This window comes from Hippocampus comes, unplaced genomic scaffold (assembly GCF_001891065.2).
Source record: "Hippocampus comes isolate QL1 unplaced genomic scaffold, H_comes_QL1_v1.1 scaffold231, whole genome shotgun sequence".
NCBI lineage: Eukaryota > Metazoa > Chordata > Actinopteri > Syngnathiformes > Syngnathidae > Hippocampus > Hippocampus comes.
The window spans coordinates 301,450-315,600 of record NW_017804877.1 but is presented as its reverse complement, the minus strand read 5'-3'; the positions used below and the strand labels follow the sequence as shown (position 1 = coordinate 315,600).

At 40.0% G+C, this 14,151-nt stretch overlaps 2 protein-coding genes across 8 annotated transcripts in view; one reads left to right on the top strand and one right to left on the bottom strand.

The window, feature by feature from the left end:
• The window catches only part of col13a1 (collagen, type XIII, alpha 1), a 154,276-nt gene that overhangs the window by 113,359 nt on the left and 26,766 nt on the right, over positions 1-14,151 (bottom strand). The window lies entirely within an intron of this gene.
• Positions 322-2,171, top strand: LOC109522704 (uncharacterized). Its single transcript, XM_019881465.1, has 3 exons — positions 322-1,124; positions 1,414-1,739; positions 1,935-2,171. Coding segments are annotated over exons 1-3 (921 nt in total). The 5' UTR covers positions 322-530; the 3' UTR covers positions 1,936-2,171.

The following is a 14,151-nucleotide window of genomic DNA, read 5'->3' as shown; positions in this document are numbered from 1 at the left end:
CACTGGCTTCCTGTTCAACATCACATAAATTACAAACTGCTCCTATATACATATATGGCCATCCACAACCTGGCCCCTCCTTACCTGTCCGACCTTCTCCAGGTGCATATCCCCACTCGCTCCCTCAGATCCTCGTCCTCCCTCCACCTGTCAGTGCCCCCTGCCCGCCTGAGCACCATGGGAGCTAGATCCTTCAGTCGCGCTGCTCCAAAGCTTTGGAACAATCTACCTCCGGACCTCCAAAACTGCACATCTCTCTCCACTTTGAAGTCCCGTCTAAAAACACACCTGTTCAGGATTGCCTACAACACATAGCTCTTCCATTTTACTTTGAAATTGGCTTAAAATACAAAGACATTAAATCTGTTCTTGATGTTAAATACGGTTTCCAAATAAGCGAAAGACATTTGAAGCGAGTGCTGAACCAAAGAGGACTATTTCGTCGGAAAACGTTCAATGACTTGGGAGTCCTGGTTGACTTCATTCGCAACCAATTGCAGCATTCCGGACAACTACACGGTTACAGGTGGATGTACAGTAAGTGCAGAGAATATGGACTTCTTGTCAGGAAAGAGGACGTTCGTCTGGTCCTGAAAGAGTTGGATCCGAGAGGAGTGTCGTTAAGGCAAGCAAGACGTCTGAGACGACGAAACTACTTCTCCAAAGGGCCAAATTTTATATGGCACATGGACTCCTATGACAAACTGAAACCATTTGGAATTTGTATCAATGGGGCAATTGATGGTTTTTCAAGGAAAATAATGTGGCTCAATGCCTACACAACAAGTAGTGACCCGAAGTTGATTGGAGGTTACTACATCGAAGTTGTGCACCGTTTGGGGGGTTGTCCTCGAATCGTTCGAGCTGATCTTGGGACTGAAAATGGTCACGTTAAAGGCTTCCAGCGTTTCCTGGTGCCAATACCGCCAGGCAACACTCTTGACAGTTACTTGGATGGAGCCAGCACCGCCAATCAAAGAATTGAATATTGGTGGCGGTTTCTTCGCAGCCAGTGCATGGAGTTCTGGTTATCCCTCTTCACAGACCTCAGAGACAATGGCTTCTTTGATGGTGGATTTCTGGACAAAAACATCCTACAATTTTGTTGCATGGGACTTATTCAGGTGAGTTCATACATTCTGATAGACTCATTAATTAAATGTGTATTTTTGTATGTGAGAGTGAGTTGATGGGAAAGTGAACAGGAACACGAAAGAAAGAAAGAAGATAATGGTGGTGGGGGGCGGTGTCACAGGGTGAAGGTGAAGGAAAAGTGGGTAGTGGTGAGATGTGGTACACATGAGAGGGGAGGAGTGAGACAAAAAAGCAGCTTCATGCTATAATTTCTTGCTCATAAAAGCTGATATGACTGTGCAGCTCCTTCTTAATCTGTCTGTATACTATTTTCAACAGGATGAGTTGGATGACATGGCCCTAGTTTGGAACAGCCATCTCATCAGGCCCTCAAAGAACATGAATGTCCCCAGTGGTCGGCCCAACGTGATGTATACGTTACCTGAACTTTATGGTACAAGGGACTTCCTCTCCCCAGTTGACGATGAACAAGTTCAACTGTGCAAAAGCCAGTGTGTCTTTCGTTTGACCATGCCTTGTGATCCGGATGTATTTGCATTGTGTGCTTTTTTAATGTCCCGGTCCGATTTAATGCCACCAAAAGATCCATATCAGGCTGTGAACTTGTATTTGCACCTCAGAGCGGCCCTCACCGCTACTCTTTAAATTACAAGGATTATGTTTTCAGGGTTCAGAGACATGTAACTGTTGGTGAAAGTAGTTTTCCTTTCGAACACCAATCATATTAGAATGGTATTTATATTCTATTATTTTATATTCAAATGTAAATATAAATTACAGCCATCTATGTTTTGCTTGGTGTTTGGGCCAAAGTATATTATGGCTCCTCAGCTGGTGTGAGAAGTAACATTTATTGAAGCCTGAATTTGACCATTGTCAGTTCTTTTATCACTTCACTTTCAATGGATAATTGAAACACTTTTGATGACGAATAATGTATAGCCATCATAATTAAAAGCATTTTTTTATCTGCTGTTTTTCTTCCTGTATAAGGACAACATATTTGATCTACAATATAAAATGTTTATTTGTCAAAGCATTATTGGTGTAAATAAACATTCTTTCTTGGTTGCTGACTTTATCCACAAATACTTAACCAACGTGGATGCTGAAGAGTATTCCTGCATAATTGTACATCATCCCAATTGAATTTTCACCTGCCTGTAAATGATGACTACGTAATTGTCACTCCTCACTTTCGTCAGCAGGTGGTGTCTTGTGTTTAAAAAAACTTAGAATGATTTGGAACACATTTTATTCACATTGGCAAATTCTTACAAACATCAATCTCAAAATTTTAAATGGAATATAAAACTTAATACCTTTGGGTAAAACTGAAAACTCCCATCTTGCCTGAAACCATCATGAGAATAAGTGGTGCAGAAAATGGAAGGAATGGAGAATTAACATGGAATCAATTGCATTGTAATAATGCACAATACACAAATGGAAACACACAATTGCAGACTGCCCTTCACGTGGTTAACTATGCCAGATGTTTTACATCTCGAAAGTACAAATGAAGAACAGAGCCAATGAAATGCTTCAACTCACTCTATCTGTATATCTATCTCTCTCTCTCTCTCTCTCTCTCTCTCTCTCTCTCTCTCTCTCTCTCTCTCTATATATATATATATATATATAAATGGTACTGAAACCGAAAATATAAATGTGATTGTCAGACAAAAGTGACTGTGTGTGTTCAATACTCAAATTAAGAATTTTCATAATGAACTCAGCAGACATAAGACACTGCTGTCTTACACATTCCCAGAGTGTCAGGGGCAATTTGAGGGTCAGAGTCTGAGACAGTCAGCCTGGAATCGATCCCTTACCCCAGGTCAGCAAATTTCTTCGGTGTGTAGTTTTTCCTCACTCAATATTAATTTATCAGAAAAACATCTATGAATTTCAAAAGAACAAGAAGAATCAATGGAAGATTTAAGTTATAGTTGTGGCATTGACTTTATATTTATGGTGTGAAAGTCAACTGTTTAACTCCTGCTGAATAAACAGTTCAGTCCAGTGTTAAATATGTGGGTGTCACGTGACTGGAGATACTTTTGCAGTCTGTTGGTCTTTTGCTCAGAGATAATAAAGTCATGTGTTGCTCCTTTGGGTATGCTGAAAAGTGCTACATAATTTTAGCATTGTTCTAATTGCTCTGTTGAATTCTTTTATATCAATTCTGTCATTAAGGTCACACGAGCATTGTCATTATTATGAATGTTAAATTCATTGTGTTGACTGTGAAAAACATCCAGACATCCAAAAACGTGGTTAACCAAAAAAAAAAAAAAAAGATTGCCGGCAATATCTAGGAGGAAGTGTTTGTTTCATAAAGCACTTGTGGCTCAGCATTGAAGCCATTTTGGCAGGCATCTTCTCCGGTATTCCAGGTTGTAGGTTTCATCTTTCAGCATTCCTCAGTTCTTTCACAAAGCCAACTATGTGGAAGCGCTCTTCCAGCAACCAAATATAAACATGGAATAGTGTCTGCAGAAATTCAATAACAGTGGGATATGCACACTTCGGAAGCAAACTCAGTTCTCCAACTGCCAATATGCAATGTACTGTACAAGATGGCTACACGGCACAAATTCCACTTCTATTCAAACCACAAACCTTTCATTATATTTCTGTCATCAACAGCTAAGTTGTGTTAGAAGTGCAAACCAATTGAAAAACTACTTTGCTGTCCAATGTGGAAGGGAGACATCCATCAACGTCACCACAGCAAATAAACGTTTCCCCCGTCATCTCGACATGGACGTTAAATGGGGGCCAAAGAGAGATGAAAACATTTCTTTGTTACTCGAGTGGAAGACATTTTTACAGGCCCACACAATATTACTCACAGTCTTGGTTTTCTGACCAGCTTGACCATGATCGCGAGCAGATGGCCATTCCTTATTTAACATTCAACAATCCAGTTGTTCACTAATTCCACTAATCAATCATTTGCCACTTTGCGGTGCGGTCACACACAACTTACTTTGACACTTATTTTAAAGAACAACAACTGTGCGTGTTGATCATTTTCGTTCGTTTCAATCTGGCTGTGTGGTCCAAATGTCAGACAACCGCGGCTCTTCAAAAACAAATCATTCCTGTGAACTTGTTTCACTTTAGGATTTGCTATTTCTGTTGAATTCCATTCGGAAAATTTGTTCTACAAAGCATTGAAAATGTTTCGAGATCAGGGGCCCCCAACCTTTTTTGCCCCACGGACCGGTTTATGTCAGACAATATTTTCAGGGACCGGCATTTAAGGTGTGGTGGAAATAATACAAGAAATTAGTATGGTATGAGCTGCATGAAAACTGTGGTGTTTTCGAAATATAATAATAAACACAAGGAGCGTCTAATCTGGCCGCAACACTCCAATCGCTATGGCAATGTTTAATGCCTTCAAAATACGATACAACGCAAATTCAAAGTGCATGAAAATGACGACTCACCACAGCACCGAGCTTGATTTTCTGCAACCAGACGGTCCCATCTCGGGGTAATAGGAGACAATGACACCTCAAGTGTGTGGTTTATGTCCAGTCTACTTCGTAATTTTGTTTTCGTCGCCGTTGCTGCAGAAACCCCCCGCCTCACAAAGGTAGGATGTCGGAAATAGCAACAGTGCTATTGCTTGACGTGTGTCAAGCGTGACACAGACGGATGTAACGGAGAATCCGGTAGTTTTTCAAAATAAAACATCTTTCGTATTCCGAAATAAAACTGAATTAAGGCAAGTTCTTTCTGTGCGGCCCGGTACCAAATGCCAGGCGGACCGGTACCGGTCCGCGGACTGGCGGTTGGGGACCACCGTTCTAGATCAATAGTTAACACCATCAGTTACATAATCATCAACAACCATCACCTCTTCTCTCTTTACTAAATCACCAGTTACTCAAAGGACAATGACCGCTGTGAAAAAGTGCTTGAGAGCAGTTATTATCATTGCTTCAAGATCTGATCTAAACCCCTAAAATCTGAAGAGTTTTGCTTTGACATCATGTCAAAAAACAACCACAGGTTCAATTTCCCTCATTGGATCGAAGTCCGTGGCTGCAATTGTTGCCAAGGGCAACTCATCATGGCCATGCTTGTCATTTGGGGCTGTTCGTGATTTATTTAAAAGTTTTCGTTGGGTGGAATCCTTGTACAACATACACTATCAACTATACATGAAAAAAAATAAAAAGAAAACTAGAATTGGGTGCATGAGTTCATTTCATCCTTTATTTAATTAAATCCACACAAGTTCAGTTATTTGTGTGTATTTTTTTTAAATGATTTGTTTAGTGATGTATCCGTGGCATTCAGCGCATGCACTGATCAGCAACTGACATGACGGAAAATACAATGGATACTTTTGCTGTCCGTACGGGCTGTTAGATTACTTTGCTTCATGATTGTCATGGTAACACAAAGCCATACTCATTTTGGCATACGCCGCAATATCGTTTCTTGGAAATGGCAAATCAAATGTTTCCATGGTTGATGATGGAGTTGCACTCAAGAGACGCAATTACTGGCATACCAGCAATGAAAAGGTAAATTGTGCATACTATGGCCCCCTGAAAAAGAGCAAAGTGTCTTGTGGTTGAGTTATCGTACCTCTTGACCCACTGATTCAAGGAGCCTTAATTACACTTAAACCCTAAAGGTGCTACGTGACCTCCTGCAAATGAGCTACTGCAATTTTAACTACCATGACTACTGCTCTCAAGTAGCCATCTGAGGCTTCAAAATAAAGAAAAAAAAATAATGATTTGAGACTTTCGTCCAAAAAAAAAAAAAAAATTACAGATGAAATGTGCTTCTGGCGGGTAGCCCAGCACTGTTAACATAAATGTGTGCTCCCTACTGGCTTGGTAAATTGCTTCGATACCCACAGGATGTCTGGAGCAGAGCAACATGGTCTCACACAGCTTGCGCGTTTGTGTGTGTGTGTGTGTGTGTGTGTGTGTGTGTGTGTGTGTGTGTGCACTTTACAGATGATCAATGTTATAAACTAAATATATCAGAATCATACCACATGTATGAAAGGGGATTTAATACAATGTCAACATCAATTTATGAGTAATAGTAAGGCAGAGCATTCTACACCTGGGCATGAGTGTTAAGAGTGGTGGTAGAGAAGTATGATACGCAAACATATGTTTGGTTCACACAGTGGAATGGTGAGCACGTTTGCAGCGACAAGGTTTAGGCTTGATTTTCGGTTCCAATGTTTTTGGGGTTTTTTTTGTATGAAGTTAACATGAGAGTCATGTTTTCTCTGGTTACTCCCACTCGATGCACAGTATGCATGTAAGGTTATTTCAAGACTCAGGAGTGAAGTCGTAGGCGTGAATGTGAGTGAGAATTACCTCTCGCCCAAAGAGGCCGTTTACACAGGACCGTTTTAAAACAAGGTGAAAACTGAGATTTTTTTTTGTTTTGTTTTGTTTTGTTGCATGTTTTGTTTTTTTACCTTTGACTTTTGAAAGCAGATTTCGTAAACTGAGGTTAATAAAAACAATCCTGTTGGTGCAACTGTCTGAACACTGAACATTTGGAGCACATTTGAAAAATTGCGAGTGCACCTGCATTTTGAGCATTTAATCTTGACATGCTTGCATCGATCATATTTTTAAAAATCCAATCCAAACACTTTACTGTTATAACTTCTGTGCATGTTATGCTTCTCCAAAACAGTTTACTTATGGTGCAGCTCTACTGTGCACGGAAAATTCATTACCTACCATATTCTTCATTAATATGCAAATTACGAATATGCTGGTATTAAAAAGTTTTTCTCACTCTCTTTTTTTTTTTTTTTGTGGAAAGAAGTAGTTATAATGACATTACAGAATTTTGTATTAATTTTTGCAGGTCGTTGTGTACAGGGATTGTTTGGACAACAGCGCATGAAATGTTTCAAAAAAAAGGTTTTTTTTTCCATGTAAACGTACCTCAAGAGAAAGCCCATATATTTTACATACATTTTTTTGAAACAGTTACCAGGTGTTTTTAAAAACGAATACCAGCGCAGCAATTTCTTGCATTTAGTAGTAAAAGTATGAAATCACAAGTGTGACATTCACACTTGAACAAGTTAACGAAAATAAAATAAACAGAAAGAGCAATTTTTGGCAGTTTGAAATGGAAGACAGTTTCTGGTAAGAATGGCATCATGCTCAAAGGGTCGGCACACTCAGAATTACAGTGACAAAAACTGCAATATAGAGCCAGTTGTTCACCTCATCGTAAACAATCACCATCCAGTATTTTTTTTCTTTTTGTTTCCAGTCAACCTCTGTGACCCGCTGTGGTCCGAGTGTTAAACCCCAACAAAACAGAAACATTCTGTCAGTAAGTTTGACAGTTTGCATAGCTGCAGGCCAGACTGCCAAGACAGCTGGTCTCTATTTGGAACTTCTTGTCCCATAAGGTGCATAATTGGACTACAGTAAGTGGTGTGCACCAGGGAATGTCAGATTCAGTTACGTCTAATTTCACCTTGATGTATTCACTATCATGCAACAGCCTTTTTGCTTCTGCTCAGCTTGATAAGAAATCTTAAAAACTGGTAAATATGTGCATTATAAAACATCCGATTTACGATTGTTATATTAATATAAGAAAATTCATTATATGCTTTCCAAACTCATTTAATTAACCTTTTCTAAATTCAAACTTTGAGACAGTGCCCATGAGGGTCTGTCAAAACATTTCTCTCAGAGTTGGCTGTGAACACTCTCCAAACAAGATACTAACAACTTTAATGGCGTGTCGTGTTTAAGAGAGCTGCATTAGTGGGAGCAAGAGATCAGGTGGCGGAATGCTCACTACAACATTTTTTTATGAGGAAACCAGATGGTGTGTTTTCGTCACTAATCTACAGCAGCTCACGTCCTCCAACGTCATCCTTGTTACATGTGCAACATCGCGAGATCACATTCATTTATATTTATGATTTAGGTGGTAATCTCCTAATTTCCGGAAAACTCCATCCATCCATCAACTCCAAGATTGCCCAATTCCGTTGTCCTTACAGTATTTACATCAATTTTTAGTGAAACAAACATCCTATTTCATCATGCTACCATTCAATACCTCAATCTACTAGTTAAAATACGAGCCCAAAAAAGACAGAAAACACGGGTAAACAATTACAGGTCAGCAACCAGACATCTTAAGGGGCAGTGAATGAAAAGGTGCGATGTGAGCTACGGTATTTTCTGCACTATAAAGAGCTTCGGATTTTAAGGTGCACCTTCAATGAATGGCCTATTTTGAAACTGTTTACAAATATCGGACGCACTGCATTATAAGGCACACTGAATAGAAGCTACAATAGTGGCTGCGGTTGCGCTATGCATCCACTAGACCAGGGGTCCCCAAACGCCGGTCCGGGCATTTGGTACCGGGCCACACAATAAGAACTGACATTAATTCCGTTGTATTTATTTTGGAATACGAAAGATATTTATTTTGAAAAATTACCCGATTCACATTTACATCCGTCTGTGTCACTCTTGACGCACGTCAAACCAAGCTTCTCCGTCACATGACTGATTACGCTAAAAACAAAACGCCGGAGCTTGCTGAATGAATAAAATAAACTGCTGGAGATCGCAAATGACGGCGGCCTTAAAAGTACGTTCGAGACAACTGGATTCAAGTTATAGCTGAATACTCTGAGATCGCCACAATAGCACTGTTGCTATTTCCGACATGCTACCTGTGTGAGGCGGGGGGTTTCTGCAGCAACGGCGACTAAAACAAAATTACGAAGTAGACTCAACATAAAGCACACACTTCAGGTGTCATTGTCTCCTATTACCCCGAGATGGGACCGCCCGGTTGCAGAAAATCAAGCTCGGGGCTCGCACTGATTCAGCATTGTGGTGAGTTGACATTTTCATGCACTTTGAATTTGCGTTGTATCGTATTTTGAAGGCATTAAACATTGCCATAGCGATCAGAGTGTTGCGGCCAGATTAGACGCACCTCGTGTTTATTATTATCTCTCGAAAACACCACAGTGTTCATGCAGCTCTTACCATATTATTTTGTAGTATTTATCCGCCACAACTTAAATGCCGGTCCGTGAAACTATAGTCTGACATAAACCGGTCCGTGGGGCAAAAAAGGTTGGGGACCCCTGCACTAGACGGAGCTACGCTAAAGGGAATAAAATACAATACAACTTCATTTATATTGAGCCTTCACAACCACTGCAGCTGTTACAATGAGAACTGGTCACCAACATGGACATGAAACATAGAAATAGAAATGGCATTACAAAACAATAAATGAAAGACAAACCTCATGGGCTCACATCCACAAGGGGCTAAAAATATCATTAGAAGTCTTGCTTGTCTCCTACTTCCTTCGTTATGTCAGTAGTTAAGTATGCTTTTGGTGTTATCATCGTTTCACAATGGCTGTGCAGAGCTCACAAAGTAGTTGCCTGTTTGAGTGTGTATTGGCGAATGAACATGTCAATTCGTGTCGGGCAGGTTACAATAGGTTCCTGCAAATAATCACCACTAGATGGCATAGGAACACTAACAGGGAAACAACTCAATGGGGAATATAAAAAGAGTTAATCTCTTTATATTAAGCGCATTGGATTATCGGGGGCACTGTCGGCTTTTGTCAAAAGTGAATGCTTTTAGGTGCGCCTTATATTGCGGAAAATACGGTACTTGTGTGAGCCATTTCCTAGTATGCTAAAAACAGGTTTGCTGCATATGCTTGTCACTTGTTATTAAAAACAGATCTGTGTGTGTCAAGACTTAGCATTAGTCGTTATCTTAATTTTATACCTGAGTGTCGGCATCCAAATTTGAAGGGTGGTTAATGTAGAGAGTTTTTATTTAATCTACTTTAAACTGTGTTGTTTGATTCTCCGTGCACTGACCGCCCTCTGCTGGGACACGACTGTTCAGATTAATTCCGTTTTTAATTACATTTGTGCAGCGAGGGGGATGTGTGTGCAACACAGGGACATGAGGATGACAGAGGGAGGACATTTGTGGTCATTTGCTTTGCCCCAGTGCATAAGGATTTTAATGCATACCATTCTGAAATGTGTTTATAGCGCACTGATATCATGTGATATGTTGCATTACTTGGTTGCTGAGAAATCTCATGTTTCTTCTAAATCGTTTTTTAATGCATAACAGCATGCCAACACAAGGGGGAAACATTTCTTGATTTAAATGCTGACAGGAACTAAACAAATATATTTCTGATGGGCTGAGCGTATGTTCTGTCTCTCATAAGTTTTGTCACATAGCTTGCTTATCGTACTTAGCCTCTGTCCCCGGTAATCTCAATGGGTTTCAAGATAGTGCCAAAATAAATCTGGTCAAGAAATGTATAATTTTTTTCATCTGGATTGGTCTTTTTTTGGGGAGGGGGACGCAAAGTTGTGAAGAATGAACAAAGGTTTCCAATGTTTTTTTACGACAACGTTCAAGCCTCTAAATTGCATTAGAGCCGTTAAAAATGGCACAAAGTGCACATGTCCTTTTGTCAATTAAGGCTAAAAGCCTTTTAAACAATGCCTACAAGCTTTAAGGTCTACTGTTAGGCATGCACCTATGTACTACCATACAAAGTGCTTATGTGCTAGCCTCTTATTTTTTTTTACACTTAATTCTCAGACATGCGCCGATGAGATCGGCAAGTGGCTTTTACAGTGGTTCACATCTGTTCATACTTAAAAATGTTAAAACTTCAAATGCAAAGTAATGTAGTGGTGCCATGAATTACAAGTTCAATTTGTTCCACGGCCACTCTAGTAAATCCCAACACTCTATCTCAAATCATATCATCATATTCACATCATCAATCGAGTGAGAACTGATCCCATGCTGCCTGGACACAAATCAAGCGAGTGCACTACTCCACCATCAGCGACTCTGGAACAATTCTTCCAGATTTTTAATTTCAATGGGAATAACTATTTAGTAATTAGAAAAAAAAAGTCAAACAAAACAGATTGTGGTCAACTTGTGAGTTTCCACCATACCCTACAAAGCTAATGCATATTTTCTGTCAACCAATGATCATTGTGTCTATCGATCACAGTACGACTGACACCACCAACAAAGGCGAACCAAAATGTGGTACAGTATGGATACGTTGCTCTGAAACCGTTCCCAACTGAGGGTCATGGACACCAGTGGATACAATAAATTATGTCACGTGGTGAGCTCAACTGTTCTGCTCAGTGGAAGTGGGGCTTCCGTGCCATTATCATTTTTAGTTCTTCAACGACCTTCCTCCCGCTTTGTCTGGATGACTGTCCAGTCACTTCCTTCTTCCCATCACTGGCTGCCACATTCCTCCAATTATGGCCACACACCGGCAGCTGCACTGTAAACTTATCATGAGTAAAGAAAGGGGATATGCTGTGCTCTCTTCCTGTCAGCACATATGTCAAGGTGAACTTGGGGGACTCCTTAAATAACCAACACCATGACCCTGAGACCCCCCGGCCCCGTGTCAGCTGCATAGATTAGAGGAAGCGTCTTCCTCTTGTATTATACAAGGCCATCATGGCTGTTCATTTTTCGCTCCCACCATTTTTACAAGAAAGATAATATTCATGCAAGATTCAAAGAACCCGGCGATTATGAGGACAGAAATGTTGGATATCATCTTTGATTTTCTTTTTTTCTTTTCTTTTTTTTTTTAACTTTTTCAGGGACAGCGGTTACTACAGTGGACACCTTATCATTTTATCTGGTTACAGGGTGTATGAAAGGGTTAATGACAACTAATGCAGAAAAATCATACAAGGGCGTGGACATGAATCTTTGAGAATACATTTTTATTTTCTTCTTTATTCATGCACTGATTAAAATACGTGCGAATGTGCCATTTTTTTCATGAATTCTTAACCCCTCACCTTGTACTCACGGTTGATCTGCCTATTTCTGCGAAAGAGAAGAGCGCTAGAGGTCTAAACATTTTAATAATTTGATGCGCACGAAATGAGGTTTAAAAACATTTGAATTGAATCAATGCTACATTTTGCAAAATCTGCTGAAGGGTAAATATTTAGGCTTTCCTTTCCTCTGTAAAACAGCAACAAAGATGGATCAAATGAGCATTAAAATTGGCATGTTCCTGCACTGACCCACAGCAATAATAGTGTCTGACTGTCGATGCGGACATGATAAACTACTGCTGCTATGAATATGCTGCAGTAACGTTATGAAACACTAAGTGGCAAGCAATCCACGTGGCAAGAACAATTTAGGGTTCAGTTGAGGGATAAGTGAAGCCATAGAATATGAAGATATGTAGCTTTCTTTTCAATGGTTTTGCCTTGGGCAAGTGTATAGAGCTTATCATAAGGATTGTAAACAATAAGCACTCGGGTACTTCCAGGTGGTAGAACACGAGTGAACACTGCTGACCTCAACTGAAAATGGTGAGCGAAAGGTTTCGTTTTACGTAAATAATAATAATAAGGATAATAATAATAATCCAACAGAATCCGTGGAGGTGGAGGAATAAATCAAGTGGATATCATTTAAAAAAAAAAAAACAAGACAAAAAACAATCTAGAGAGAAGATGGCAAGACTAAACATGCATCAGAGGATTTGTGGAAACCGTTTTCTCACAGATATGTATATACAGGTTGCGGTTTCTTTGAGAAATTTTGAAAAACACATTGCTTTGTAGAGCTACATTAGCTCTACAAAGCAATATCTCCATTTTACCATCAAAAATGTACGTGTGTGCTCTTAATCCAAGAAACAGACAAGTCACAGAACAGGTCGGTCTAACAATGATCACATTAACTGCTTAGTCATTTCCACCGGGTTTACTTTTCAGTTGCAATGTAAATTACGGCCGACATTCCATCCCCCTTCTTCCAAGTAATTTACCTGAAGTAACATTTTCTTTTTGACTGACACTTAACATATCTTCAATCTATGGCGATGGAGAAGAAAGGTAAAATATTATTTCGAGCCATTTACCACTTTTTACATCGCTGTTTGTTACTCAGTTGTGTGTGTGACATCACCTTGAACAGGTCTTGGTAATTCATTTAGAAATACATATTTTAATGAATTCTTTATTAGTGAGAACATTGCCATGACAAAATACTGAATCTGTATGTTTTGCAGTGTCTATGATTGCATATCAACTGTACCAGTCGTTCTGTTTAGTTTTTTTCAGATTTTTAAAAAAAGTAAAAACTAGTTTCTGAATAGGGGGTGCGGGGGGTGGGGTGGGGATTCTCAACCTCTTCGTACCCACTGAACTCGGAGCTTGACATAACTCCGGGAGGTTTGACGAAGGAACTCCAAACGCTGGACATCGGTGTCAACACAGCATTCAAAGTGAGGTTGCGTGGAAGCGATGGATGACAGATGGTGTGCATGCATGCTACTGTATTTTTTTTAAGCCATGTCTGCGTCCAATAATGCAGTGCGTCTTGTGTATGTGTTCAACACAGAAATAGCACCTATAACTGACACTGCGGTGCGCCGTATGGTCGTGAAAATACGGTAACTAAAATTACTCTATGTCAGGGGTCCCCAACCTTTTTTGCCCCACGGACCGGTTTATGTCAGACAATATTTTCAGGGACCGGCATTTAAGGTGTGGCGGAAATAATACAACAAACTAATATGGTATGAGCTGCATGAAAACTGTGGTGTTTTCGAAATATAATAATAAACACAAGGAGCGTCTAATCTGGCCGCAACACTCTGATCGCTATGGTAATGTTTAATGCCTTCAAAATACGACACAATGCAAATTCAAAGTGCATGAAAATGACGACTCACTACAGCCCCAAGTTTGATTTTCTGCAACCAGACGGTCCCATTTCGGGGTAATAGGAGACAATGACACCTCAAGTGTGTGGTCTACTTCGTAATTTTGTTTTCGTCGCCGTTGCTGCATAATCCCCCCACCCCGCCTCACACAGGTAGGATGTCGGAAATAGCAAAAGTGCTATTGTGGCGATCTCAGAGTATTCAGACATAACTTTAATCCAGTTGTCTCGAACGTACTTTTAAGGCCGCTGTCATTTG